The 27,486-nt window shown below is 35.7% G+C and overlaps 5 protein-coding genes across 6 annotated transcripts; 3 read left to right on the top strand and 2 right to left on the bottom strand.

The window, feature by feature from the left end:
• Positions 1-374: 374 nt before the first annotated feature.
• LOC124826777 (uncharacterized) lies at positions 375-5,132 on the bottom strand. Of its 2 annotated transcripts, none has more exons than XM_047299708.2 (5): positions 4,168-5,132; positions 3,927-4,065; positions 2,458-3,624; positions 1,039-1,411; positions 375-839 (listed from the first exon to the last, which is right to left on the bottom strand). In XM_047299708.2, exons 1-4 carry the CDS (start codon positions 4,908-4,910, stop codon positions 1,043-1,045), a joined length of 2,418 nt encoding a protein of 805 aa, XP_047155664.2. In that variant the 5' UTR covers positions 4,911-5,132; the 3' UTR covers positions 375-839; positions 1,039-1,042. The 2 variants fall into 2 exon arrangements, with proteins under 2 accessions (XP_047155664.2, XP_047155665.2); XM_047299709.2 differs by having other exon boundaries at positions 375-713; positions 4,168-5,130.
• Positions 5,133-8,532: 3,400 nt separating this feature from the next.
• Positions 8,533-11,081, top strand: LOC124826779 (7-deoxyloganetin glucosyltransferase-like). The gene is made up of 3 exons (XM_088116499.1): positions 8,533-9,120; positions 9,551-10,127; positions 10,525-11,081. Exons 1-3 carry the CDS (start codon positions 8,601-8,603, stop codon positions 10,898-10,900), a joined length of 1,473 nt encoding a protein of 490 aa, XP_087972625.1. The 5' UTR covers positions 8,533-8,600; the 3' UTR covers positions 10,901-11,081.
• Positions 11,082-14,242: 3,161 nt separating this feature from the next.
• On the top strand, positions 14,243-16,292 carry LOC124826778 (7-deoxyloganetin glucosyltransferase-like). The gene is made up of 2 exons (XM_047299711.2): positions 14,243-14,824; positions 15,202-16,292. The coding sequence occupies exons 1-2, from the start codon at positions 14,296-14,298 to the stop codon at positions 16,149-16,151; spliced, it is 1,479 nt and encodes a 492-aa protein (XP_047155667.1). The 5' UTR covers positions 14,243-14,295; the 3' UTR covers positions 16,152-16,292.
• A 2,530-nt stretch (positions 16,293-18,822) lies between these two features.
• On the top strand, positions 18,823-21,080 carry LOC148198854 (7-deoxyloganetin glucosyltransferase-like). Its single transcript, XM_047299713.2, has 2 exons — positions 18,823-19,942; positions 20,035-21,080. Exons 1-2 carry the CDS (start codon positions 19,414-19,416, stop codon positions 20,976-20,978), a joined length of 1,473 nt encoding a protein of 490 aa, XP_047155669.1. The 5' UTR covers positions 18,823-19,413; the 3' UTR covers positions 20,979-21,080.
• Positions 21,081-21,235: 155 nt separating this feature from the next.
• Positions 21,236-23,559, bottom strand: LOC124826780 (Aldolase-type TIM barrel family protein). The gene is made up of 6 exons (XM_047299716.2): positions 23,296-23,559; positions 22,923-23,135; positions 22,678-22,773; positions 21,941-22,086; positions 21,617-21,836; positions 21,236-21,534 (listed from the first exon to the last, which is right to left on the bottom strand). Exons 1-6 carry the CDS (start codon positions 23,428-23,430, stop codon positions 21,352-21,354), a joined length of 993 nt encoding a protein of 330 aa, XP_047155672.2. The 5' UTR covers positions 23,431-23,559; the 3' UTR covers positions 21,236-21,351.
• Positions 23,560-27,486: the final 3,927 nt, after the last annotated feature.

Raw genomic sequence — 27,486 nt, 5'->3', positions numbered from 1 at the left:
AAATTCATTAAAAGTGATACTAACAAAAAAAAGCTGTCGACATACGAATAGATATTTCACATCAATGATCAGGTGATCTAACAAAAAACATCACTTCGATAAATACTATACATTTTTTTACATCATTTAATTGTAATTACTTTCATGAAGTAGAGTAGATTATAACTTCTTTTATAATAATGTTTCGAGCACGAAAAATTTATCCATTTTTTAGTGACAAATTTTGTAAGAACTCTGATTCAGCTTTTACTTTTAGAAAGGTCGTCTTTTTCAATCACAATCTCTCTTTCAAAATTCGAACAGGAATTTTGATTAAAAGAATTAAATTCAATCCGCTCAAACCAAAATAATTGTACTAATTTCACCTTTTAAACTACGATAAACAAATATATTGATTTGGGGTAATTTAGGAATACAGTCTCTAGTTATGTAGAAAATCCAAACTCGAGACATGTGCACTATTGCAGCAGGGGTGTGGATTAGAGATAACACTACAAGATAATTATTGGCTCTCATACGAACAGGGCTATGTACGACAATACAACATACGAGAAGAATAAAAACCATAATACAATAAATCAAGTATTCCATCCCAAATGCTGTCTTCCAGTTCATCATCACCTCCTTCTACTGTCTCTCGAAGATCATTCAGCACCCAAAGTTAGAAGCTCTATTTGAAGCCGACACGAATTATGATACAAGGTTGCCTGTCACTACAGGTGTGACAAGTACAACGACAACAAGAGTAAATTCGTTACAGATTCCTTCTGAAAAAGAATAAAGCATATTGAAGTCCCTTCCCTCCCCCCTAATAGCTGCAATTTTTATGTTATTTTGGTCTGTTCAATGAGATTTTTATGTTATTAGTTTGAGTAACTATAAAATCAAATCAGCAAGTTTAAAATTCTAAAATGGTGCCCTCACCTCAGAATTAAGTGACTACAGTATCTCTCAGTTAGACGATCATAATTAAGAGATAGGACAGGAAGCCGGAAACAATTCTAATCAAACTATTAATCTGCAGAGAACAGAAATTACCAGTCTATAGACAGCCAGCATTTGGCGATTCACAGTCCAACACGTTGATTTGACCAGAGATTTTTGCTTTACAAGCTGGACACATGAATCCAACAGAATCTGGTTGTATTTCAGAATTGACAGCGTCATGGTTAAACTCTATTCCACACCATACACATACAGTTGTAAGCTGTGATTCAAACTGAACTGAGGATAAAAACGTCTCTCCCATCACTGCGTCATTGGCCAATTCAGCTGATACAGCAGGCGGAGAAGGAGAATCCTGAATCCTTGCAAAATCATAATCAACACTATCTATTTCATCAAACCTCAATTCCTCGAGACCCTTCACGTTATCATGTTCATTTTCAAGACGGCAAAACTGTTTTCCTCCCTGTCAATGAGCAACAACAACAATTTTTCAAGGTTAAAGTTCAGCACTACCTACCAGTTGAGACTTATCATGGCTGGGTAGTAGCTAATTGCTCATAAGAGATTTACAGTTAATCGTTCTAGATTATAATAATCACCATAACTAGGTTTTAGCATGAGTTCAACCGAAGAAAGAAAAAAACATTGACAAATGTACAGTGCACGGGCACATGGTTAACAGCTAGCAGTTTCAACTTCCTCATATTTCCAGCACAACCCAACTTTAAGAAAAGCATAACACATGGCATGCTAAGACAGGGCAAATAAACTTTTAATCTGAGGACCAAAGGCAGGTCAGACCTTCGATTTGTATTTTTCTCCCCAAAAAACAAACTAATTCAAATAAACAGATTTGTATTTTTCTCCATGTAAAATACACGGAAGGCCAGAATGATAAGAAAGAACAAAAAATTAAAAACTACATAACATGGAAAGTCAGCATTGGGTTAAGAAAGAATGGACCTGTTATTCAATCAACAATTAATAAAAAAAAAGTGAAAAAAGGCTTCTATAAATCATGTAATCCTTAGAGGAAATACGAATGAGCATATGACTGACTATTTGCTCAGTGCAGCAGTATAGCAGGTTAAAGTGAAATGGCTACGGATGGAAAATAAATATTTATACTGCGAGTGTTGCAGAGCATTAACAATTGTGTGAAAACCACACGAAATGATCACTATGGAACAATAATTGACCAGACGACAAAACTGGTTCTTAAAACCACGTGTTGTTGAAAAATTAGAAATGTGTGCCGAGGGCATTGTAAATAGTAAAGAATTACAACAATGGTTCAATACAAGTAAAACCAGAATACATTCAGAGACACAAATGAGGATAAGCACAGTAGTCCACATGCCATGTCATGCATTTGCATGCACATACAGGTGACCTCATATCAATCACTTTCTAAGAGGAGCTTGGTATAATATATGTAGGACTATTCCCTCAATTTTTCAACATATATGGAATCCTTAAAATAAAGGCATCCATAGTTATGCCTTATACCTTATCAGAGCTGAATGCAGGCAAACAATCCATAGGTTGTTCTGTGGATATAGAGGAGTTAAAAGCCCTAGAATGTACCACATTTTCTTCAGAAGCTGCCATTACCATCTCTTGGACATCAGTGCTAACGGTAACAGGTACATCCTTCAAGCAATTTAAACCAAATTCCAAATCACTCTTGTTACTAATGCCTTCATCAGGTTTAAACTGAACTTTAGCATTAGAAGATTCAGAATTTTCACCCTTTTCAGATTCTGGTATCATGTTAAGTTCAGATAAAGGAAGTATACGAACTTCAGAAACACCATCCAAATCAATCCCAGATTGATCCAGTTCCTCAATAGTCAATTCCACATCATCTTTTACTTCAGAAGTCTCGGATGCTTTAACATCTTGCTTATTTACAGATAACAAACCCATGTTATCAAGAAAAGTAACCATTTTTACATCTATCACACGGTTAGCATTATCAACTTCCTCTACCTTTCCATCCATTCCATGATGATCCACATTTTTCTTAGTCAAGCTATCTTCCATCTGCTTTTCACTGATTGGAGCCTCAGAGTTTCCATCTTGGTCCAAGTAACCAACAGAAACATCCGAAGCAGGAATCCCATTCAGTTTAGCTAAATGATGGGGTTCCGTGACACAACCCTCCATAATAGAGTTTTGAGCAATTTCAATGAGGGCATCCATCTTAGATATCCTTAATGGCACGTCCTCCCTTACTGGAGACTTGTCATCTGTCCTATGGACATTAATCTGACCTGGTGAATCTTCTACCCTCCTCACGTAATTCCTAACATGAATCCCCACATGACCATTGTAACGACGCCTTTCCAGAAACACCTTATGGCAGAACTGGCACTCAAACTTCCCATCTTTAATTATAACTCCATCTCCAACAGAGGAACCAAGCCGGTACCGCCTTGTCGTCCTCTGGTGAACTGACAACAGGTGCTGCAAGTACGAATCCTTCTCGTCAAAACTCATATTGCACTTGCGACACTCAAACAGATCTTGAATCTGCACATCTGCAAGATTTTCAATTCCCAACAAGGCAACCTCCTTGACTCTTTCCCGAGCACCCGCAAATAACCCAGGCACCTCCGCGTTCACGGCAACAATCTGTCTCTGATCTTGACGTTCAGGAGTGACACCAGCAGACTACAGCACAAACACACAGCCCATAAATCTCACAATAACATTTAACAAACAGATTCACCTCCTCTAATGTGAGGATGAGCACTTCAGAGAATAAAGTGCAATAATAATAATAATCTTTAATGAGAAAATCAACTGTTAAGATTGCAATCAATTCTAAGGTTTTAATAGCACGTATTTAGTTTCATCACAATTCTTAACCACTGATTCTCTAGTTAATTGTGAGAGCACTTTGTACTCTCTATAAATGCTCCAAGAGCCAAATCCTTAACAAAATCAACCACGACAACAAAATGTGTACTTACATTTTCAGCAGGCACGATCTGTTCCTGCACTACATTTTCACTCCTGCGACTACTTTGCGATTGCCCATCACCATTACCCAGAAGAGACTGTAAATACGAAGAAACCTCTTTGCAAGACACAAACTGCTGTCCACTAGGGCTGCACGGCGGAATATCAAATATAGGATAAGCCCTAAGAAACAACAGTAGAGTTATAACGAAAAACAAAGTTACCAAGCGATGAAGGAAGAAGAAACAAAACCTAATGTATCTGCGGCAATAGATCCACGCACGACCGTCCTTCCTCTTCAAACCGAGAAGAATCTTCCAACTGAGCGGCAACACATCGCCGAAATCCGAGGCATCAACAATCCTGCGTTTCTTCCTACGGCTCCCCCATTGGCCAGGCAAATCCCTCAAAAACCCTAACAGCTCTTCTTCGCTGCTCAAACCCTCTGTGCGCCTCTTGAGCTCATCGGCGAAGGGGTCTTGGGAGGTGGCCAACTGCGAGAGATCAACGGCGACGCCGTTCCGGTTAAGAATGTCGATTCCGCGGTAGCAGTGTTCCAGGTGGAGTTTGAGCTTGGGCTTGCGGCCTCGCTTGCGCTTGACATTGGGTGGGGGAAGGGAAGGGGAAGCGAGGTGGACCTGGTCGAACTTGGGGTCCTCTCGGATGAGTTGTTTGAGGTAGTCGATGATGAGGAGGTTTTCGGCGTTCTCGGGGTCGTGAGCGGGGAGGGGAGGGGGCTTGGGGGCGGGCAGTAGGCCGGCGAGGCGGCGGCGGCGGCCCGTCGGGGAGGACTGGGGGCGGGAGTAGGTCTGGCGGCGGGAGCCGGCGCTCTCGTTGAAGAGCGCGGGGTCGATCTTGGGTGTGACGAGGTCATTGGTGGCGCGAAGGTCGAAGGCGCAGAGAGAGGAGAGAGAAAGGGCGAGAAGCTCGGAGTGAGAGAGAGTGGTTGAGTCTATGCACGCAAGTGACTCCACTTTCAACGCTGCGGCTTCCATTTCTGAACGACGAAGTTCAGCTTAAGCTTCCACGATTTCAAAATACTGATCAGCGACTCCTGCTATCTTCATTTTTTCTTCTCCTTTTCTTTCTCCAACTTCATTTTTTCACACTTCTTTCCTGACTTTAATGGATATTACTGTTTTTTCATTATCAACAACACACTTCTTTAAAGCTTGATAAATTGTACCCTCTGCGTGTGTTAATCCCTAACTTAGAAAATAGAAAAATTATTTTTAATTTCTGAATTGTATAATTTAAAAATGATTCTTAACTTTCATATTATACAATCTACAAATTGGAAACTTCTTTTATATGAGAGAAAGCAAGAAATATATGAAACTGCAATAACAAGCTGCTCTCTTTCAAGGAAAATTTAGCTTCTTTTTTCTTATTTTTACCTTCCTAATAATAATAAACGGATAACATTATTAGGGGAAACTAACGGAAATCTTTTCAAAATTAGTATATAATTCCTGTTCAGAAGTGTACGGAATTCATAAATCTGGTTATTACAAAATTCTACAGATTTCAAGATTTGAAACACAAAATAAAATTAAATTTCAAATTTTGAGAAATACACAACTTCACCTAACTAACTTTTGAAATTTGATACACATTAATAAAACAAGAGTTCAAAATTTAATAAACACACACAATTTACCATAACCTAATTTTAAAATTTAATACACAAAAAAATAAAATAGAATTACAATATTTGGTGAGCACACACAAATACAACAAAATTTCAAAATCCAATGTTTAAAATAAAGCCTTTATCAGAATGAAACATCTGATATGTGTATGGCAATTTCTCCAGTTTATAATTTGGTGTTTAACTTTAATCCTCTCTCCTCCAATTTTTCCAAAAACCCTCGTCTTCATAAACAGGGCACAGAATTTTTGTTCTCCCCACTTCAACCTCACCATAACTTCATCTTCAACTTCATGCTATGAAAATTCAATTTAATTTTTATTTTTTCCAAATATACTTCATAGTTGTAGTTTTAAATTTAATTTTGCTTTAATAAACTTTATTGATGTATGTACCGTACGGTCTCCTTTCGAGTCAACTATCAGGCCAAAATCATTCTGATCGACCACATAGTCCAAACCGAACGACTATTCCTAAGATCGAACGGTTCTTCTTAGGTCAACATCAAGCCAACGTCCCCACCGACTAAGTCAACCACCCATACTGACATATCATTACAACTAGTATAAATAAAGGTCTCATGTATGATTTCTGGACAGGTTGCATAGGATGCACTATATACATGCATTACTTAGCGCTCGCTTACATTATTAACTTGAGCGTCGGAGTGCCTTTGACACGTACCCGCCCAACTCGGAGGAGGAGGGAGAACGAATAACTTGGAACATGAGGAAGATCAAGGTAGTCGTCCGGCCTTCAATGAATCCGTCTACCCCTCAACATGTTTGTCCAGTCATCAAGAACCGTCCGGCCTCGAAACCATCTCGGAATGTTTTAAGGGGTCTTCAACTTTCGTCCAGCTCCCAATGGTAGCCCGCTTGGAGCAAAGCCCGCCCAGTCTTCATCCTGTCGCGCTTTGAACAGAGTTCGTCCATCCGGTCTCTAGCATCCACCCAGTCTTCAATACAATTAAGAGTGTTTTAGTAGGGTCACACCAAACCCGACCGAAATATTTTGGCGCCCACCATGGGACCGAGCTGGTATTCCCCATTGTAGCCATAAAGAATCAATGAGTGGTGCCTCAAAAATGTGTCAACTCAACCTTTCGGCTTCTCACGCTCAACCTCGACTACCCGACAACTCGGCCACTTGGCTTCGTTCGCACGGTCATTCGGTCTCCAAGGTAATTGCACCGTTATATGTTTTAAATCTCAAAATATGGTTATGGAAGTTATAAATCTGGCAGGATTTTCTCCAATCCATAGTTTTACATTGGATTTGGGAATCTGGAAACTATACCCACTAAAAAGAATTAAGTGGTTTCTTGATCTGATTAGTTCTCCCCATTAGTTCCTATTATAATATTACAAGAGGATAAAATAGGAAAAAGAAAAGGTTTGAGGTGCAGAAAGAAAGAACGTAGGATGCAGTAAGAAGTGCCCAGATTCTTTTATGAGCAGGCCATGTATTCATGTCGGCTTTGTTCGCGCTGATGGATCCAAAGACATTGGGCTTTCTTCTTTACTACTTTTTTTTTTTCCTTTTCGTTTTAATTAACTCTTTTACTTTATTGATTTATTATTTATAAAATTCAATTGAACTCTTCTGTTTTTAAAAATTCAATTCAATATCTTCATTTTATATAAAAAACTAACACTATCGTTTCGTTCAAAATGAACCACATTGCAGGAATTAAATGTATCGATTGCTACAATTGGAAGGCGTTTCCTAAAAGTTTAAATAATGAACAAGTTGAAAATGAGATCAAACAGGAAAAATAAGTGGTCATAGTTTCATAGATTAGGTTTGAATTTATGACCTTGCTAAATGTAAGTAGAAAAATAAATAGTCTTTATACAAAATATGCTTTGTTGGATTTTTAGAAATGTAGGGTTGGCTTCTGCAATAAAAGACTGATAAGCCCAAGAAACATTGGTCGCGTTGCAAATTTTGCTTCTCAAGTAATACAAGTTTATAATATATTGTTTTATACTTTTATATCTTACAAAAACTGATAAAATTATAGGTAAAATGTTTCTATTTCAACATTCTTAGCTAACTTTCATAACTTTGCTTCAAATAAGTATGGTTGGAAGCATTAATATTTCATTACAGTGTGCACATGAACTTGTAAATGAAACTACCGGCATACCCATCATGGTTGTGTATTGATTTTCAGCTAGTGATTATAATCCTACCAATTCAAATTATTTTGATGACATTAATTAGTAGTAATTTATAGTGGGTGGCTCCAAACTATAGAGTTTACTTAAGGACTGTTGAATACCTGTAAGATTGAAACTTGGTGAGTGGAAACATTGGCAATGGTAGTACAGATCCATTACCACTGACGCGTTGTTCATATCTCAACTTCAGGATTTGTTTTTGCCAAAAATCATTTTTTTAATCTCAGTCAGATAAGATAAGCCTGTATAAGAAAGAAACACGCAAAGCATTACCTAGAAACTTGGGAGAGAAAGACAAACGTGGCATTTTCATTGCTATTATTTTCTCTCTACATTCATATCGAAAGAAGAAGTCTTGTCAACTTTGTAAAATTTTTTGGGAAAAGGGACCCAGAAGATTCCTATCTCACAAAGATAACGGTAATAAAATAATAAAAATAGAAATCAATGGTAATGATAATAATCATCAACTCGTAAAGTCTAACATTGTCATGAGATTTAGACATCTCTATCTATCAGGCGGTGGCAAATCAGGATATAAGTTTTTTTTTTCATATAGTAAACTTAAGAAATACACAACTTGTTGCAAGAACTGTGTTATCCTAACTCTAGAAATATCTACAGCCTTCATTTCTTGCCCAACGTTCACCATAAATTCGCATTTGAATTAGTTGGGCTGGCTGGAAGTAGGTCCATGAATATTTTGTCCTTTTCTTGGTACCCTTCTGGAAAAGTTGTCTATTTTGTTACCACGTGGGAATGCTTATATTTTCTCATTTGTGATTACATGTGAAGATATATGTACAGTCTGTTCTCATCTTGCAAGAGAAGAAAAGGAAAAGCGAAAGATGAGTTACATTGCAGATAGAAAGCCTCACGCTGTGGTGACTCCTTATCCAGCACAAGGCCATGTGACCCCGTTGTTCAAACTAGCGAAGCTGCTTCACCTCAGAGGCTTTCACATAACCTTTGTGCACACTGAGTACAACTACAAACGCATGCTCAAATCAAGAGGCGCCAATGCTCTCGATGGCCTACCAGATTTTCGCTTTGAGACCATCCCAGATGGCCTTCCTCCGTTGGAGAACGATGATGTTACTCAGCCCATACCCGAACTTTTTGACTCTATCCGAAAGAACTTCCTTCAACCCTTTTGCGACCTTCTTCATAAACTTAACCATTCTGCCTCTCAGGGTCTCATTCCCCCACTTACTTGCTTAGTTTCTGACGGTTGCATGCCCTTTACTGCACAAGCTGCTCAACGATTTGCACTCCCTAACGTTATCTGTTGGCCTGCCAGTGCCTGTTCCTTATTGTCTATCATGAATTTTCCTACCATGGTCGAGAAAGGTCTTTCACCACTCAAAGGTTGGCATCAACATATGTACTTTCGTTCTTAAACTCGCATGTATTGTTTATTAGCACGTGTTTGTTAGGTACATCTTTAGCACAACGAACAAAAAACAATTTAATAGTACTCCTTACCAAGCACACTTTCCCTAAAAGAATGTAAATTTTAATATACGAAACAAAATGGTGCCAGTCAAATATAACTTTTATTTTAAAAAGTTTAAGTTTTGTCTGTAGAGCACTACCTTTTCGTCACGTAGAACTTTTTACCAAATTTTGTAATTATCTTACAATTTGACTATTGTGATAACTTTTTGTAGAAATTATGTCAGAATCTTAAATTTTTCTTATAAACAAGGATATGGAAGAAAGATAAAGAAGTTGAAAGTCAATTATCAATTCATACATGAAGCTTTAAGCAATGGCTTTTTGTGTTTATGATATGCAGACGAGTGTTATCGGACAAACGGGTTTTTGGACTCCAAAGTGGACTGGATTCCTGGAATGGAGAACTTTCGGCTGAAGGACATGGTTGACTTCTTATGGACAACGGATCCAAATGATGTACATTTGCAGTTTTTCGTTGAATTGGCAAATACAGTTGAAAAAAACTCGATAATTCTTTTTAACACATTTGACGAACTTGAGGAAGATGTACTGAATGCTCTATCGTCTATTTTTCCTTCTCTTTATCCCATTGGTCCGTTCTCTTTACTTTTAAACCAAAGTCCACATCACCACTTGGAATCTTTAGGTTACAATCTTTGGAAGGAAACTGAGTGTGTTGATTGGCTCGAATCCCAGAAACCTCGATCTGTTATTTATGTGAATTTTGGCAGCATCACAGTTATGTCCGCAGAGCAAATGTTGGAGTTTGCTTGGGGTTTGGCCAACAGCAAGAAACCGTTTTTGTGGATCATCAGGCCCGATCTTGTCGCCGGAGGTTCCGTGATTCTGTCATCAGAGTATGTGAATGAAACTAGAGACAGAAGCCTAATTGCAAGCTGGTGTCCACAGGAGAAAGTGTTTGTAAGGGCTGAAGGGCCCATTCCCCTCACTCCTTCCAGAAGCCCAAACACAGCTGTTACTCCAGCTCCAGCTGTTGAGAAACCGTTAGAGGAGAGAGCCAAAAGAACCACAAAACAGCCACGTTACCTAAAGGATTATATGGTCACGTGTCCAGCAACCAGTAAGAAGGGGAATTCGGTTAGCAAGAAATGATTGGAATTATTTTGTAATTTTTCCTTTATTTGTTATATGCACATGATCAGTACTGCAAGGCAGAGCCAAGCGCATATATAATACAGTATTGTAATAGAGAGGGGAGGACAATAGATAACAGAAAAATTCCCTCTGAAATTTTCTCTCTTCATCTCTGAATATTCTCTTTCCTCTGCCATCACCCTTTTCTATTTCCTGCAGCATCCTTACAGTGTTGAACCATCCTTCAGTTGGTGGTTTCTTGACTCACTGTGGATGGAACTCAACGACTGAAAGTATTTGCGCCGGAGTCCCAACCCTGTGCTGGCCATTTTTTGCAGAACAGCCAACAAACTGTAGATATATGTGCAGTGAGTGGGAGATTGGGATTGAGATTGATAGCAATGCGAAGAGAGAGGAGGTGGAGAAGGTGGTAAATGAGTTGATGGTAGGGGAGAAGGGAAAGAAGATGAGAGAAAAGACGATGCAGTTAAAGAAGAAAGCGGAGGAGGCAACAAGACCCGGTGGTCGGTCATACATGAACTTGGACAAAGTAATTAAGGAGGTGTTGCTTAAGCAGAAGACATCATTCGATTAAAGGTTGTTTCTTTTTCATAATGTTCTCCTTTAGAACCTGTTGCGAAATAATGGGGGCGGTTTGGAACGCCTTGTAGAACTACCCAATATCTTCTTCTTGACATTTCAAAGTGCATTCATTTCCTATCTTTGTAAGGATATTTACAGACTTGTTATCGATTAATTAATTCTCAGCTTATATATATTTTGATATTAGTCAGTATTTTCACACAATAGGTAAAATGGACACGTTAACAGTAGCGATATTATTTTCAAATTATTAAGCGTGTGTTCGTTTGCACTGATTTCACTGTTTAAGTGAATTAGCGAGGACTGATTTATAAAGTGATGATTGTTCTTTTGGATGGATTTGCGTGAATTTGCTCGGACGTGAAATCGGGGATTTGCGAGATCGCACTGTTCAACCCATCTCGCCTTAGATGCGCGGATTTGCCATGAAATGCGTTCAAAATACTGATATGCCCTTACGGAATTTCAAAATACCTGTTATAAACCATATTAGGTTATCATTTTGAATAACCGATTACAGATATATGAAATCGTAATAAAAATAAATCCATGTACTGTGCTTTCACGTAAAAAGAAGAAGCCATTTACTTTGGTTTGAATAGTCAACGTGAAAAGAAGCCATTTACTTTGGTTTGAACAGTAAAGTGCACTGTGTACATGTGAAGGCCAGTTTGCAGTGTCCTGGGAAAGCATATTTTCAATTCAAAAATTGCTTTTTGCAGCAGAGATTCCCTGTTTGATTCCCTGGTGGACACTATCATTCACTGCCTTTGACTGCAAAGGAGAGAATCGAGGGAAAGTTGTTTGAATTTGAACACATTAACCATGCATGCCATCGCCATTAATAAGTTGGTTGTTGGTAGATAAACAACCAAGTTTGAAGAGTTCTGCAGATTTCCAGCTTTGGCCGAGTGTGTGTGGTGAAGTATTGAAGTCAAAGCAGCTGTGTGGAGGAGAGGTAATGTTTGTTTCCGTTTTCATGTGGTTGTTGCAGGTAGAAGCATTGTGGTCTACTTCAAGAGAGAGACAGTGTTGAACGGAAGAGTTAAATGTTGTTGACGAGGATGAGGAAGATGGTTGTTGATGATGATGAGTGACGGGATGCAGGTCACAAAGGTGGAAGCAGTGGTTGAAGAGCTGTGGTTGTTCATGGCAGTGTATTGGGAAAGAAGACCAAGCATGCACACCAATGGTTCGTTGTTTGGGCAGGAGAAGCAGACGCAGATTACAGAGTTGGAGGTTGTGCGTATTCGGTTACAGCGAGCGTAACCGGTTACATTTTGATGCAGAAGTTGGCGTTGAGCGTATTCGGTTACAGGGTCTATAACCGGTTACAGCTTCTTTGAAAACGTGAGCTAGGTTGCACAGTCTTCTCCGGTTGCATGGACGGTGTGCGCGTGTACGTTGATTTGGGAGTATCGTGGTTTGAGGTTGATGAAGTTGCGGTATGTGACCTATCAATTAAAACGTTCCGGTTGATGAGGTTGCGGTATCGTGGTTGAGGTTGATGGCACCGTTCCGGTTACAAAAAAAAGACATGAACAATGTGAGGAACATGAAGAATGGGAGGAGGGAGAGCAAGGAGATGTGTTAGATGGAGAAGAAGATCAAAGTTGGTCCGTTCGCGTAAGCGTTCGCGTTCGCGTAATCGGTTACGCGTTTGCGTAACCGGTTACACGTTTTCGTAACCGGTTACGCGATTTTCTATTTATTTTTTTTTTAAGTTTTTTTTTATAATTATTTTAATATTAATAAAATTAGGTATATTATATTTTTTAATTTATTAAAAATAAATTGATTATTATATTTTCTAATTTATTTTTAATAAATTGATTATTATATTTTCTAATTTATTTTTAATAAATTGATTATTATATTTTCTAATCTATTTTTAATAAATTGATTATTTAGTTTTCTAATTTATTAAAAAAAATTGATTATTTAGTTTTTTTAATTTTTAAACATTAATTTTATAAATTATTCATAATTTTTTTTTCTTTATAAACATTTTTACAATTAAATATAACATTTATAAATAATATTTTATATTACTTTTATAACTAGGGGCATTTTGGTAATCCTTAATTTCTATCAATTAAACTAATTTTTAAAATGTATCACATCAATCAAATCCTACACTAATTCTCACAAACTTTACTTCCAAATCCACTCTCAATTATCCACAAATCCACTAAAAAAACAACAAAAAAATTACCCTCAAATCCACTCAAATCCATTCAAATCATCTCCCCCAAATCACTCCAAACGAACACAGCCTAAGAGTTATATTCTGATTGTTTATATTGATTTTTTATTCAGTTATTATTGTGATGAAATAATTCTATCTGTAATGTAAGATGTGAATGTCCGGAACGTAGCTAAATAAATAAAGTACGTATGATAGGAAGTACATAATGGCGAAGGAAAAAAATATAAAGATTAGAAATGCTAATGAAATGTTAGGTGCCCAAGTTTCTCTATTGTTTATTTTTTATAGTGATTGAGTGTTGGATTTATCAAAAAGACAGGACAGGAGATACAAACACTATTCCTTATCAAAAAGACAGGACAGGAGATACAAACACTATTCCTTCAAGGGTGAATTTCTTTTAGGAGAAATATTCTCAACCAACCACATTCATAAGTAGTCTTTTTCAACGGCGTATTATATAAAAAGTTACACTATTTTCTATCCAAAACCAATGGGTTAACGACTTTTATATAATACTTTTTTTTCTCATTTTTATATATCTGAAACTTGAACCCATGCTTAGATTTCCAACGTTAAGTTGAATGAATCACACTTGTAACAGATTCTTCGCAATTTGTGATGGAACATGTACTAAGTGAGGACATCAAAGTTTAATCTTAATTTGACATTAATGTAAAAAAAAAGTTCAAAATCATGAATCATGTCAACTCAGAAACGAAAATCATTCTGTATACTCCAGACTTTCAGCATAATTACTATAAAAAAAATCAATGAGTTTACGTGAGATCCGATGACCCTGTAAACACTGACTGTGGTATTATTATTTTTCTGTATCTTGGCGTACGATTTAGTAAAGCTTTCTGTTTATGTCCTCATTTGGTATATTTAATTCATTAAGAAGAGGTTTATTTGTTGTCTCTCAACTTCAGATTCGCAAATGACAAGTTGGAGATGAGTATGCACAGATGAATAATGGTCCTCATTCATTAAATATGAAATCATCCTCTTCGGATAGCCGCCAGATTCAACAATAATAATGTAGATCCGACGTCATCGCTGATTCCAAAATAATTAATCCAATAAAATATGATCTTGCAACCCTTAAATTGGAACTTGTGTTGCTAGAGTTTCAATTTCTATTCATAAACCATAGACCAAGCATTGAAAGATCAAGCATGAGTAACTTTGCAGAGAGAAAGCCACACGCTGTGTTCACTCCATATCCACTTCAAGGACATATAAATCCCTTGTTCAAATTAGCAAAGTTGCTTCATCTAAGAGGTTTTCACATAACCTTTGTCCACACTGACTACAACCACAAACGTTACCTCAAATCAAGGGGTCCTAATGCCCTTCATGATCTCCCGGATTTTCGCTTTGAAACCATCCCAGATGGTCTTCCTCCTTTGGATGAAGATGCTGATGGTGATGTTAGTCAACACATACCCTCTCTCTGTGACTCTATCAGAAAGAACTTCCTCCAACCCTTTCTCCAACTTCTTGCTAGACTTAACCACTCTGCAACTACTGGTCTCAACCCTCCAGTTACCTGCTTAGTTTCTGACTGTTTTGTGACTTTTCCTATTCAAGCGGCTCAAGAACTTGAAATCCCTGTCCTTCTCCTTTCCCCACTCAGTGCTGCTGCATTCTGGTCTTTTATGCACTATGGTACTCTGGTTGAAAGAGGAATCGTACCCCTCAAAGGTATACAGTTATGTTCCTCATCTATTAAATATAGTTAGTATCTATATTTAGGTAGGATAAAACTTGTTTTAATTTCTTCAAGATTTGCACATGATTGACTTTAGTACCTATAATTTGGAAAGGACAACTTTAGTCCATGTACTTTTGAACTGTGGTGAATTTTGTGACTGTTTGTCATTTTGACCGGATGAGGAAAAAAATTGATCATATTTCAGAAAACATAAAGACCAATATACTCTTTTTAGTATACAGGGATTGACAACATTTTCTTAGAATCTTAAGGAACTTAAAACTGCGATTACATTTTAATGTACTACGTAGTATGTGTGTTCATCTATGAATCTGACAGTATTGGCCTTTCTGATCATGAAATGCAGATAAAAGTTATCTGACAAATGGGTATCTGGACACCAAAGTAGACTGTATTCCAGGACTGGAAAATTATCGCCTGAAAGACCTGCCTGACTTTTTGAGGACAACAGATCCAAATGATGTAATGTTAAACTTTTTCATCGAAGAAACTGCTAAAATTCCCAGCGGCTCTGCCGTTGTTTTTAATTCTTTTGATGAACTTGAAAGAGATGCAATGAATGCTATCTACTCTTCCTCTGTATTCCCTTCTGTTTATACCATCGGTCTTTTCCCTTTACTTTTGAATCAAAGTCCGCAAAACCAATTGGCGTCTTTAGGTTCCAGCCTTTGGAAGGAAAATACCGATTGTCTTGAATGGCTTGAATCCAGGGAATCTGGGAGCGTAGTTTATGTGAATTTTGGCAGCATTACAGTTATGTCTGCAGAGCAAATGTTGGAGTTTGCTTGGGGTCTGGCCAACAGCAAGAAACCGTTTTTGTGGATCATTAGGCCTGACCTTGTCACCGGGGGTTCCGTGATTTTGTCATCAGAGTTTGTGAATGAAACTAGAGACAGAAGCCTGATAGCAAGCTGGTGTCCACAGGAGAAAGTGTTGAACCATCCTTCAGTTGGTGGTTTCTTGACTCATTGTGGATGGAACTCGACCACTGAAAGTATTTGTGCTGGAGTGCCAATGTTGTGTTGGCCATTTTTTGCAGATCAGCCAACAAACTGTAGATACATGTGCAGTGAGTGGGAGATTGGGATTGAGATTGATAACAATGCGAAGCGAGAGGAGGTGGAGAAGCTTGTGAATGAGTTGATGGTAGGGGAAAAGGGAAAGAAGATGAGAGAAACGACGATGCAACTAAAGAAGAAAGCAGAGGATGTCACAAGACCAGGTGGTAGTTCATACGTAAACTTGGACAAAATAATTAAGGAGGTGTTGCTAAATCAGAAGACATCATTCGATTGAAGGGTTTTTCTAATTCATAATGTTGTGTTTTCTACGTTGTACACCAGCTAATATCTTCTTCTTCGCATTTCAAACTGCCGTTCTTTTCTGTTTTCAGTTTATATTTATCAAAGGGTTTTGGAATACAAGAATATTGTCTGATGCCAGCTTTTTATATCGTTTTACGGTGACCTTTTCCATTAAAATATTATATTAATATAATAAATTAAAATAAAATATTATAATAAAATGATAATTTATAAAGTTAGAAAAGGGTGGAAGTAGCATATGCTTTTGAGATTTAGTGGCTGCATTTTTTTTTCTGTTTTCTTTGTTAATGATATGAGTGAAATGCCTAATATACCTTCCTCGTTTCGGCCGCTTAATTAAACTTGTGAGATGTGATGTGACAATGCATTAGGACGGCAATAAGTTAAACTTTTTGACTGTTATTTCCAGCTTTCTTTTTTATAATATATTTTTTGAAGCATGAAACATACGGGTTATTTAAATATTAATTTGTTGATTAATATAATAAATCAATTCGATTACGTTTAGATAAAGATTGAATTGTACCATATGATAATTATCATTAATAAACATATGGGAGAGAGAAATACCATATGTGTGACAATATAGCGTGAGTAGGTGTTGATATTGTTTTCAAAGAAAAAGGTAGAATGATCGATATTTGTATTTATTTCATACATAATATTATAAAAAATTATAATTAAAAATAAATAAATAAATAATAATAAAATATAAATAAATGCAAAAAATTTATGTGTGAAAAAAAAATTATTTCTGTTTTGTAGAGGAGAGAGAAATACCGTGTTTTCAGATCAGACACGCGAGAGGTGTATTTGAAATTTGAAAAGAAATATTTGTATTTGAAAAGATACACGTGTTATAAGAGGTAAATACGTGTCAAAATCTAAAGTGTGTTAAAATTAATTTATTTAATTAATTTTTATACTTTTGGTTATTAGTTTTGTTTGATATTTAAATTATATTATTTCTAGAGAAGTGCACGAGAGAGACTGAAATATTTTACAGCCTCCGTTTTCTTATAAGAAAAGATAAACTCTACACATATTAAAAAGTAATTGTTGACAAAAAAGTCTACTAATCTCTTAATGATAATTAAATGAAATAAAGTAATTAAAATTTATTTGTCTAAAAAAAGTGTGACCAGGCTTACATCCAATAGAATGGTCCTTAGTAAAATGGAGTGAATAGGCCTGGCCAATTTTGTCAGAAAATTATTATATTTATAGTAAGAATATAATTTAAATAATTTTAATTTTTGTATTGTATCATTTTAAAAAAAATATATAAACATATTCTTAATATTTTAATATAAATTACAAAGGAATTAAGTTTTAATTATTGATTAAATTCCTCTATAGAATTTTCGATATCACAAAGTGGAGAATGGGTAAAGTTATTTTAAATCTTGAATGATATTGTTCACACATGGTTTTTCTTTTGAAAACATGTGGTTCAACATATAATTGACTTTCTGAAAACATCCAATGTATTGAAGGAAAAGTTATCTGATAATTTTTCAATAAAGAGATTATGTACTAATTGAGATTAAAAAAATGAAAAATTATAATAATTGAAATCGGTAATAAAAATTGCGATATTTGTGATAATTAAATTGTAAAAATGTAAAATGATAAAATTCCATAATAACACCAACACAAATTTAATTAAAAATATACAATTTTTAGTAATTACTAGACTATAACAATTCAACAGAACTCAATTCAATATATACAAATTTATCATACACTTAAAAGTCATCATAAATTTAAAATTTTAATAACGAGAATACTCAAATTAACTTCTCAATTTTATACAGTTTTTTATTTTTCTATTCAAGTAGGGATTTAGATAATTATCATTTGAAAATAACAATCTATTTCAAGTTACTTCCTTCTTCACATGAATATCTACCCTTAAAAAAATTAGTATGTTTAATATAAGTACGGTATGAATAGAAATTTCAAATGTGCATCTAAATTAAATAAAAATAAACAAGTTCAATAACGTATTAAAAAAATTCAAACTAAAAGAAATTATATATGTCCTTACAAATATTTTTAGAAGGATAATTAAATTTAGGTGTCTATTTTTCTTTCTCTTTTATTAGGATTACCTTTTGCATTCTCCAGCATCCTCGTGAATCTCTACAACTATTTTTAAGAATAAAATATTATATTATTATTATAACAATAATAAAAATAATAAATGTAAATAACCATTGTACATTTCTCTATCTTCTTTTCATTTTTGGAATCGAACATTTATCCATCATATAACATTATTTTTTTCAAAAAAAAACAGCCTTGTTACCCGCGGATGAAGTAATTAGAAGAACCAATTTCCTTTCGTTTTCAAGTAAAAATAAAATGTAAATCAAAATTTGATGGAAACAACTTTGGTCGCAGATTCACAATAACTAGTTTTATAAAATAAGAGATATTGCAATTTGTTTCGGCCGGATTGGATCACCGTGCTAACGTGAGTTTGTCGAAAATCGGACGGACGTCGTTGAATTTCACAAGCCGAAACAGATCGAGCGATCTCTTTGCTGAGGTCTGGACGTGCTGGGAGGGGTCGGACGGGCTCTCTCGTCTTCAAGTCCTGATTGTGGCGTTCGTTCCACCCCGTTCTACAAGCCGGGAGGTCGGATACCTGTCAAAGGCACTCCGACGCTTAAGTTAGTAACATGACCGAGTGGTCTGTAATACATGTATATATTGCATCGTAAGCAATCTGTCCAGAAATCATACCTGAAACCCTTAATGGACTTCTATCTTTCGTGGGCCTGATAAGGGCTCAATCGTACCTTAATCTTCATTTTAAGGGCTTTAATGAGTCATTAGCATTTAATCGTATAGTCGATCGAGTGAGGGTCGGTCGAGACGGCCGGTCAGAAGGATGGTCGGCCAGGATGTCAACCTAGGTGGACGGCGACTCGATTCTACTGTCCGGTCACACTGGACGCTCGATCTTGATGGCCGACCTGAGTAGACGTTCGGTCTTGATGAATGGTCGACCTTGGAGGGTCACTCCGTCCATGTGTTAGCCTGGATGCTTGCTATTGGTGGTCAACCTGAGTGGACGTTTGGTTTATGAACGAGAAGACCGGACGGTACAAAATTCATCTTTGCCAGAAATTTTTTCCTGAAACCAAAATGTTGATTGGAGTGTGCTATATATGTTGAGGCGACGCAGAGGCTAAGAGACTTTTCCTTAAAAGAGATAAACGAAGATGAGCAACATTGCAGAGAGAAAGCCACACGCTGTGTTGGTTCCATTTCCACTACAAGGCCATATAAACCCTCTGTTCAAACTAGCAAAGCTGCTTCATTTCAGAGGCTTTCACGTAACCTTTGTCCACACTCACTACAACTACAAACGTTACCTCAAATCAAGGGATTCTAATGCCTTTCAGGGTCTCCCAGATTTTCGCTTTGAAACCATCCCAGATGGTCTTCCTCCTTTGGATGACGATGCTGATGGTGATGTTAGTCAACACATACCCTCTCTCTGTGACTCTGTCAGAAACAACTTCCTCCAACCCTTTCGCCAACTTCTTGCTAGACTTAACCACTCTGCCACTGCTGGCCTCATCCCCCCAGTTACCTGCTTAGTCTCTGATTGTTTCATTAGTTTTCCTATACAAGTTGCTGAAGAACTTTCTGTCCCTATTATTCTCCTTTCCCCTATCAGTGCAGGTGCATTCTTGTGTTCTATGCACTTCGGTTATCTGGTGGATAAAGGAATCATACCTCTCAAAGGTATAAATTTATGTTCTTCCTCCATTTAATGTGTATAGATTCGTTCGTGTACGGATCTCACTGTTATTGGTTTTTGTGGTTATGATCTGCAGATGAGAGTTATCTGACAAACGGATATTTGGACACCACCAAAGTAGAATGTATTCCTGGTTTGAACAATTTTCGCATGAGGGACCTTCCTAGCTTTGTAAAGACAGCAGATCCAAATGATTTCATGCTAGAATATTTCATTGAAGTAGCTGGTAGAATTCCTACAGTCTCGGCTGTTGTTTTTAATACTTTCTATGAGCTTGAGAGAGATGCGATGAATGCTCTGTCTTTTATGCTCCCTTCTCTCTACACCATTGGTCCTTTCCCTTCGTTTTTGGATCAAATTCCGAATAACTACTTGGCTTCTCTTGGTTCCAGTCTTTGGAATGAAGATCCCAAGTGTCTTCAGTGGCTTCAATCCCAGGAACCCAGATCCGTAGTTTATGTGAATTTTGGCAGTATCACTGTTATGTCTGCAGATCAACTGTTGGAATTTGCTTGGGGTTTGGCCAACAGCAAGAAACCGTTTTTGTGGATCATTAGGCCTGACCTTGTCATTGGAGGTTCCGTGATTTTGTCATCTGATTTTGTGAATGAAACTAGAGACAGAAGCCTAATAGCAGGTTGGTGTCCACAAGAACAGGTGCTGAACCATTCATCAGTTGGTGGATTCTTGACTCATTGTGGATGGAACTCAATCACTGAAAGTGTTTGTGCTGGAGTCCCAATGTTGTGCTGGCCATTTTTTGCAGATCAGCCAACAAACTGTAGATATGTGTGCAATGAGTGGGAGATTGGGATTGAGATTGATACCAATGTGAAGAGAGAGGAGGTGGAGAAGCTGGTGAATGAGTTGATGGTGGGGGAGAAGGGAAAGAAGATGAGAGAAAATACGATGGATTTGAAGAAGAAGGCAGAGGAGTTCACCAGACCCGGTGGTCGTTCATACATAAATTTGGACAAACTAATTAAGGAGGTTTTGCTTAAGCAAACATCATTTGATTGAATTGTTTTTCCTTTTTATAATGTTGTACTGTAATAATCCATTGATCTTATTTTCTCTGGACTTTCTTTGAAATCGAAATAATGGGCCGGTTACGAGTGCTAATTTGTGTTTTCTTTGTAGCAGTACCTAATATCTTCTTCTCGACATTTCAAATTTGTTATCAATTAACTAATTTTCATTTTATTGTTTCTTTTCTTTTAAATTTTTCCTGCAGTAAACTTCTATGGTAACATTACATTTTTCTGAAGATGAAGCAATGGAAAAACGAAATTTTTATTATATACTTGTCTTGAAACTGGCACACTTATTTTTATTCCAAGCCACAACCGTTGTACAGAATTTAAGCATGCTCTCTCACTCGACATTTGACAATCTAGTTTAAGTTTTGCTGTATTATAAGCTGTGCTCCTTCAACTAGCAGCTTTACCACTTCTCCAGCAGGCAGAATTTCCTTGATGAGACCAACACCTTCGCCAGAAAACATCACCATGCTCTCGAGATCTCCTGTAGTTGTCACGTTTGGAACAGTACCTGCAAAACGTCGTATATCTTTGTCCTGTTTCATGCAAAAAGTACAGTCAAACACAAATGTTGTAGACATTACAGTTGCATATAAGAATGTTAGCTTTGTTACATACCACGCCATTAATTGTTGAATGGCCAATGATGGGTTGGTTGGCTTCGTTTTCGTGTGCCGGAAGCGATCTCCATTCCTTATAGAAAGGTGTCTGCAAGACACGATGAGGAGCACCAGGCCATCTTGCCCTCCCAAACACATCCGTGTATGCAGTCTCATCAAATTCAACCAATTTTCTTTTGTATGTGGAATGAGCATTGCTTTCCTCAGTTGCCACAAACCTGCAAACAAGACTCTTGGCATGAAAACATATATGAAAAGGTGTAAAAATGATAGGAGAGCAATTTACTGAAATATGATTAATGTGAAAGTAATATTTCAAAACCTGGTGCCTAAACAGGCGCCTTGAGCACCAAGGGCTAGAGCAGCAACATAACCCCGACTATCCACAATTCCTCCAGCTGCAATAACTGGTATCTCTCGGTCACCAACCAGATCGACCACCCTTGGCACCAATGTAATTAGACTATCCTGCAATTACATGAAAGGGAAAGCACTTTCTCTGAGTGGCAAAAATGTATAGTAGTAGTGTGTTGTACACAATTGAAAAAATATGATTAGCTATGATAAGCTCCAAGGATTTCAAGTATGAGTTTGGTCTCATTGAATACGAATTATCCTGAAAAACAGTATATGAGCATACATATAGTATTAAGGTTTTGAGCTAAAATGGTGTTTTAGCTTTTTTATATCACATACCCGTTACCTCAAGGTTTTAGGTTGTGAGAAAGTTACATATACAACATCTGCAATCACTACTACTACATAGACTCCTATATCTAAATACAACTTGTCCCACTTGAAGTTTTCGTATTAAAGACAGATATGACAGACAGTGGGACACCGATGTTGTAGTCCATTGTGAATGTAGGTCTTTATGGCACTAGCCACTTCACTAACGCGAAAAGTTTTAGGTCTAGGGTTTAGAGCCGCTAAAGATTTTTTCTTCCATCTTATGATTGAATTCAAGCAGAAAATTAAAAATTCTTGTTAACTATCAACACCAAAACAAGACACTTATAATCTATAAATATACATCAAAATTATTATAAGCATGCACACCTGACCCATTACATGACCACCGGCTTCAAGTGCTTGTACAATTATCCCATCGACACCTGCTTCAATTGCCTGTTTTGCACCTTCAATGTTTCCAACCTGTAATAGGTAAAAGGTTAGATACCAATCACGGAATCATTAATTTGCAGAGCAAATCAAAGGAACGCCAAAATAAGAATATAATCTTCTCTTAGGATTTGCCTATAGTTAGTAACCTATTACTATTAATAAATGAACAGAAAACTCACTTGAGGAACAACTTTAACCCCAGCGGCGTGAGCCTTATCTACTAACTCCCTTGTACAATCACCCCAGGAAATTTGCAAGACTGCAACTTTTTCTTCCAGAATGACCTTCAAATTCTCCTCAAAGGGAAAGGCTAGCACGACACCAACCCCGAAAGGTTTATCAGTTAAGGTCCTAGTCGTCTTTATGAGTCCCCTCAAATAATCCGGCGATTCCTGTTAGAGTCAAATCAACAAACAATGGTTATGCACCTCAGAACAATTAACTTGTAGAAAAAGACTGTAAATTTACACTGTATATGACAATTAACAATGAATTGATGCGCGAATTGAAGAACAGAAGGCAGCGATAAGCAACAGGGAAGCATGAGCATACCGAATCAGGGGCCCTAAGAAGACCAAGAGCACCAGCATTGGCAACTGCAGCTACAAGTTGAGGACCAGAGATATCAGGGCCTAATGGTGCCTGAACTATACCATATTCAAAACCCAGTATTCCTCTCCAACCCATTTTGTTCTGAGTTTATCTTCCTTTACCAGTAAAAGAATCTGATGAGTGTCACGACCACGATGCACACTACATGTGTGAGGCTTTTAAAAGTAAAAAGTATGTAAGATTACAACATGTGCCTTTCTGAATTTAACGTAAGCAATCACGTACTAGTAGGGCTGTTCGAAATTGTTGACCTGCTCAATCATTATATAAAAGAAGCTTTAATACGTAATTTACTTTTCTAATTTGTTACATAATGAAAAGTGAGAGATGACAAAGCTTGTTACATAATTTAGTTACTTTTTTTAACACCTCTACTTCGTAAATTCTTGTCCTGTGGACTTAGCTTACGAACCTCAGAATCAGATAACAAAAACTATTTTTTTAAGGTTAGACAGAAGCAGACACAATTAGCTTAATATACCCAGTAACCCATTTATATTATTTTTATAAACTCACAAGTATTGGAGTTGAACTTGAACTCTTTTTAATGATTGAATTATAGTGAAATAAACTTAGTGCACACCATACAATTCATATACGACACTTCTCAAAGAATTGTAGACTTTTCTCTTGCACAATTGACTTGACTGTACATACAAGGATCGTTTCTCAGAAAACTTCACAGTATAAAGATGAAGTTGGAGCATCACAATTTCAGTAACCTTGCAATTGTCTTCATTCAAATGTTCAAAACTTGAACGTGCTTCATTTATAGTTTTATGTATCCCATTTTCACAAGTTTAAATGGTTGTTTTCATTTTGCTTTTTACACGAAATTAGATTAATTTTTATTCAGTGAAGCCAATTATCCATTTTACGTCTCAGAGCAGATAGACCAAAATGATTATAATTACTTATTGGTAAATCTTGCAATGAAGAAGCCTAAGACAAGTGAAACTCAATAACTATGTGGAGGTATATATAGCAAAAGATTCAACTCTACTTTTGGAACTTTATATAAGTAATGAAGAAAAGTGATTTTCTAGTTAGTGTTACTTTTCTAACATTGTATCGGATTTAAATATTTTAATAAACATCATATCTTAATAATATATTATTACAATTTATTTCAATATTCAATTTTGTAAACAATAATGTATAATTTGTGACCTAGAGCCTCTAACGTGTAACTTAGAATGTATAATATATAACTTAGAATGTGTAATGTGTAACCTGTTATCGGTAACCTGTAACATGTAACCCATTACTTGTTACTTATAACATGTAACCCATTACCTGGTACTTGTAACTTGTAACCTGTAACATGTAACCCATTACTTGTTACTTATACCTGGTACTTGTAACCTGTAATATGTAACTTGTATAGCTTCTATCTTGTAACATGTAGCTTGTAACTCGAATCTTGAATATTGAATTTTGTAGTTTCTAGCTTATAATTTCTAGCTTGTAACTTGAATCTTGAATTTTGTAACCTATGTAATATCTAACTTGTAAACGGTAACCTGTAACCTTATTAAATAGTATTAATTAAATAACAAACATATCGTACATATGACAATTAACGAAATAATTATCATACAACCTGCAACATACAACCTACAACCTGCAATTTGACACCTACAATTTGCAACCTGCAACCTTTAACATGCAACCCGCAACCTTTAATCTGCAACCTTCAACTTGAAACCTACAACGTGCAACTTGTAACTTGTAATATATAACATGTAACTTGCAACCTATCACTTGCAACCTATCACTTGCAACCTATAACCTGTAACCTGTAACCTGCAACCTATAACCTGCAACATTCAACCTGCAACATTCAACCTGCAACCTGCACCCTCTTACATGTAACCTGCAACTTGCAACCTGCAACCTGCAACCTGCAACTTGTAACATGTAACTTGTAACGTGTAACTTGTAATTTGTAACCTATTACTTGTAACCTACAACCTGCAACCTATAGCTTGCAACTTGTAACCTGCAATCTACAACCTGTAACATGTAACCTCTAAACTGTAACCTGAAAACTGTAACATGTAGTCTGTAACATGTAACCTGTAACATGTAACCTATAACATGTAACTTGTAACATGTAACCTGTAACTTGTAATGTGTATAATTTGTAACTTGTAACATGTAACCGGTAACCAAAATAAATAATAAAAGTGACATAATCATAAAAGGAATTCATAGACAAGAGATATATTTTTTTCTCCTCTCACATAACTAGAAAATAATTAATTAGTTTTATATTTGCATTAATGTAGTACTTGTGAAAAATATCCATTGGATTAAAAAGTTTTAGAACATTTTTCCGTACACACCGAATAAATCTTAATGGGCCACAATCGAACTTTTTCATTTGAGCCATAATTTCTCACTTGAAAGTTGGCCCAGTCTTCTAATAAATGTGGATACCTACTATTGATAAATATAAACGGGGAAGAACCTGCTCTAGCCATAGTATCTATTCGTCATTTCCAATCATCAAGTCCAAAACAAAGGTCCAAAATATAATTTTTTTTTATAATTGTATGATAGTATTTTATGTTTTTTTACAAAAAAGTTAAATTATTTTTTCATTTTATTTACTTCTCAATTTAAAATGCGATCAATAATAAAAATATTATTATAATAACCATCGAATCTTATCAGTGTGTTACGTTATATGTGTAATAAACAAAGGTTTAGTTTACAGATAATATATATGATAATAGATTTATAGTGTTTGGTGTTGTTTAACAGGATAGAGACATAAATAAAAACTTAAATTATAAGGAAAATAAAGTTGAATATGCTCTGCGTCAATCTTATTGTCACGCATATTTCATACATTGATATTTAAGTTTTCTTTTTATATATATAGTAAACTTATGAAATACACAACTTGTTGCAAGGACTGTGTTATCCTAACTCCAGAACTTTCTGCAGCCTTTATTTCTTGCCCAACATTCACCATAAATTTTGCCTTTGAATTATTTGGGTTGGCTGGAAGTAGGTCCATGAATTTTGAATTGCTATAGTGGTTTGTTAGAAAAATAAATGTTCAAGTCAGAATGGTTAGAGATTTTTATGGTGTGGGATTGACTTAAAGATCCTCAATATTCGGGAATGTTCATCAAGTTGTAGAATCAAATATCAAATGCATAATTAGGAAGATAATAGGTTTTGGAATTGAGTTAAATATGTTACTGGAGACAAGATATACATGCTATATAGACTTAGAGGTCGTGTTATTCAACATGAAAAACTAAGGTACTGATGTTTTCTATCTATAAAGTTATGTCAAACATAATAAGATTTAAATCATTTAAAAAAAAAAATTCTAATTCTTTCACGTATAACAATGTTGGTTTTGGGAAATAATTGAAAATATCTTTATATAGGTAGTGATGACAAATTATCTCTTGTAGTTACTGAGACTTTCCTAACATTTTATATGGGTTGTAAATACTTTAATATGCATCGTATCTTAATAATATATCATTATCATTTGTTTCAATATTTAATTTTATAAAAAATAATGTTTAAGTGATACTTTCTTTTAGGTTTAGACAAAATGTATTATATCTGTTTAATAATTATTATTTTAAACGCAATAATGTTTTATTTTTCTTAAAAAAAAATCTCCATTTCTCTTTAAAATATTCACTGTGTAATAATGATATATATATTTTTATTTAGACATACTCCTTAAATAATTTAAACTTATTTTTTATAGCCTCTTATTACTCGTTTAAAAATTATAAATGACTGAATTTATAATAAAAGGATGGTACTGGTCTTTCTCTTACGTTAATATGTTTTTGTAAAAATTTAGAAAATAGAGTATTAGAATTGATAGATGTTTTAAAATAATAAGATCGAGTATTTTTAATATTAATATAATTCAATAATATAAATATAATTTGATAAACTTGTCTCATTATCTAAAACAATCACAACTTCTCTATAAGGTAAGGGAAACTAGTATTTATGCTTAAATTTTAGTTTAGAATTGTGATTGGTTGTTGTTAGGATGATGTGATGATTTAAATGTGATTGAGATAACCATTTTAGTGTTCATTTGTATTTTGATTAGTGTAATTAGTTATGTGATACTTGATG

Source organism: Vigna umbellata, chromosome 5, assembly GCF_029865625.1.
Source record: "Vigna umbellata cultivar VRB3 chromosome 5, Vumbellata_1.0, whole genome shotgun sequence".
NCBI lineage: Eukaryota > Viridiplantae > Streptophyta > Magnoliopsida > Fabales > Fabaceae > Vigna > Vigna umbellata.
Note: the sequence above shows the minus strand (reverse complement) of the source record. Positions and strands in the feature narration are given on the sequence as shown.

What these genes read in the sequence shown, in the direction of transcription:
- LOC124826777 (XM_047299708.2), bottom strand. Translation starts at nt 4,910, where the DNA reads ATGGAAGCCGCAGCGTTGAAAGTGGAGTCACTTGCGTGCATAGACTCA. An exon ending in TATTGCCGCAGATACATTAG is followed by an intron (nt 4,066 to 4,167) that starts GTTTTGTTTCTT and finishes TCCGCCGTGCAG; the next exon opens with CCCTAGTGGACAGCAGTTTG. An exon ending in CTGCATTCAGCTCTGATAAG is followed by an intron (nt 1,412 to 2,457) that starts GTATAAGGCATA and finishes GCTCATTGACAG; the next exon opens with GGAGGAAAACAGTTTTGCCG.
- LOC124826779 (XM_088116499.1), top strand. Translation starts at nt 8,601, where the DNA reads ATGAGTTACATTGCAGATAGAAAGCCTCACGCTGTGGTGACTCCTTAT. An exon ending in AGGTCTTTCACCACTCAAAG is followed by an intron (nt 9,121 to 9,550) that starts GTTGGCATCAAC and finishes TATGATATGCAG; the next exon opens with ACGAGTGTTATCGGACAAAC. An exon ending in TGGTGTCCACAGGAGAAAGT is followed by an intron (nt 10,128 to 10,524) that starts GTTTGTAAGGGC and finishes TATTTCCTGCAG; the next exon opens with CATCCTTACAGTGTTGAACC.
- LOC124826778 (XM_047299711.2), top strand. Translation starts at nt 14,296, where the DNA reads ATGAGTAACTTTGCAGAGAGAAAGCCACACGCTGTGTTCACTCCATAT. An exon ending in AGGAATCGTACCCCTCAAAG is followed by an intron (nt 14,825 to 15,201) that starts GTATACAGTTAT and finishes CATGAAATGCAG; the next exon opens with ATAAAAGTTATCTGACAAAT.
- LOC148198854 (XM_047299713.2), top strand. Translation starts at nt 19,414, where the DNA reads ATGAGCAACATTGCAGAGAGAAAGCCACACGCTGTGTTGGTTCCATTT. An exon ending in AGGAATCATACCTCTCAAAG is followed by an intron (nt 19,943 to 20,034) that starts GTATAAATTTAT and finishes TATGATCTGCAG; the next exon opens with ATGAGAGTTATCTGACAAAC.
- LOC124826780 (XM_047299716.2), bottom strand. Translation starts at nt 23,430, where the DNA reads ATGGGTTGGAGAGGAATACTGGGTTTTGAATATGGTATAGTTCAGGCA. An exon ending in GGCGCCTGTTTAGGCACCAG is followed by an intron (nt 21,837 to 21,940) that starts GTTTTGAAATAT and finishes TCTTGTTTGCAG; the next exon opens with GTTTGTGGCAACTGAGGAAA. An exon ending in ATTCAACAATTAATGGCGTG is followed by an intron (nt 21,535 to 21,616) that starts GTATGTAACAAA and finishes TGCATGAAACAG; the next exon opens with GACAAAGATATACGACGTTT.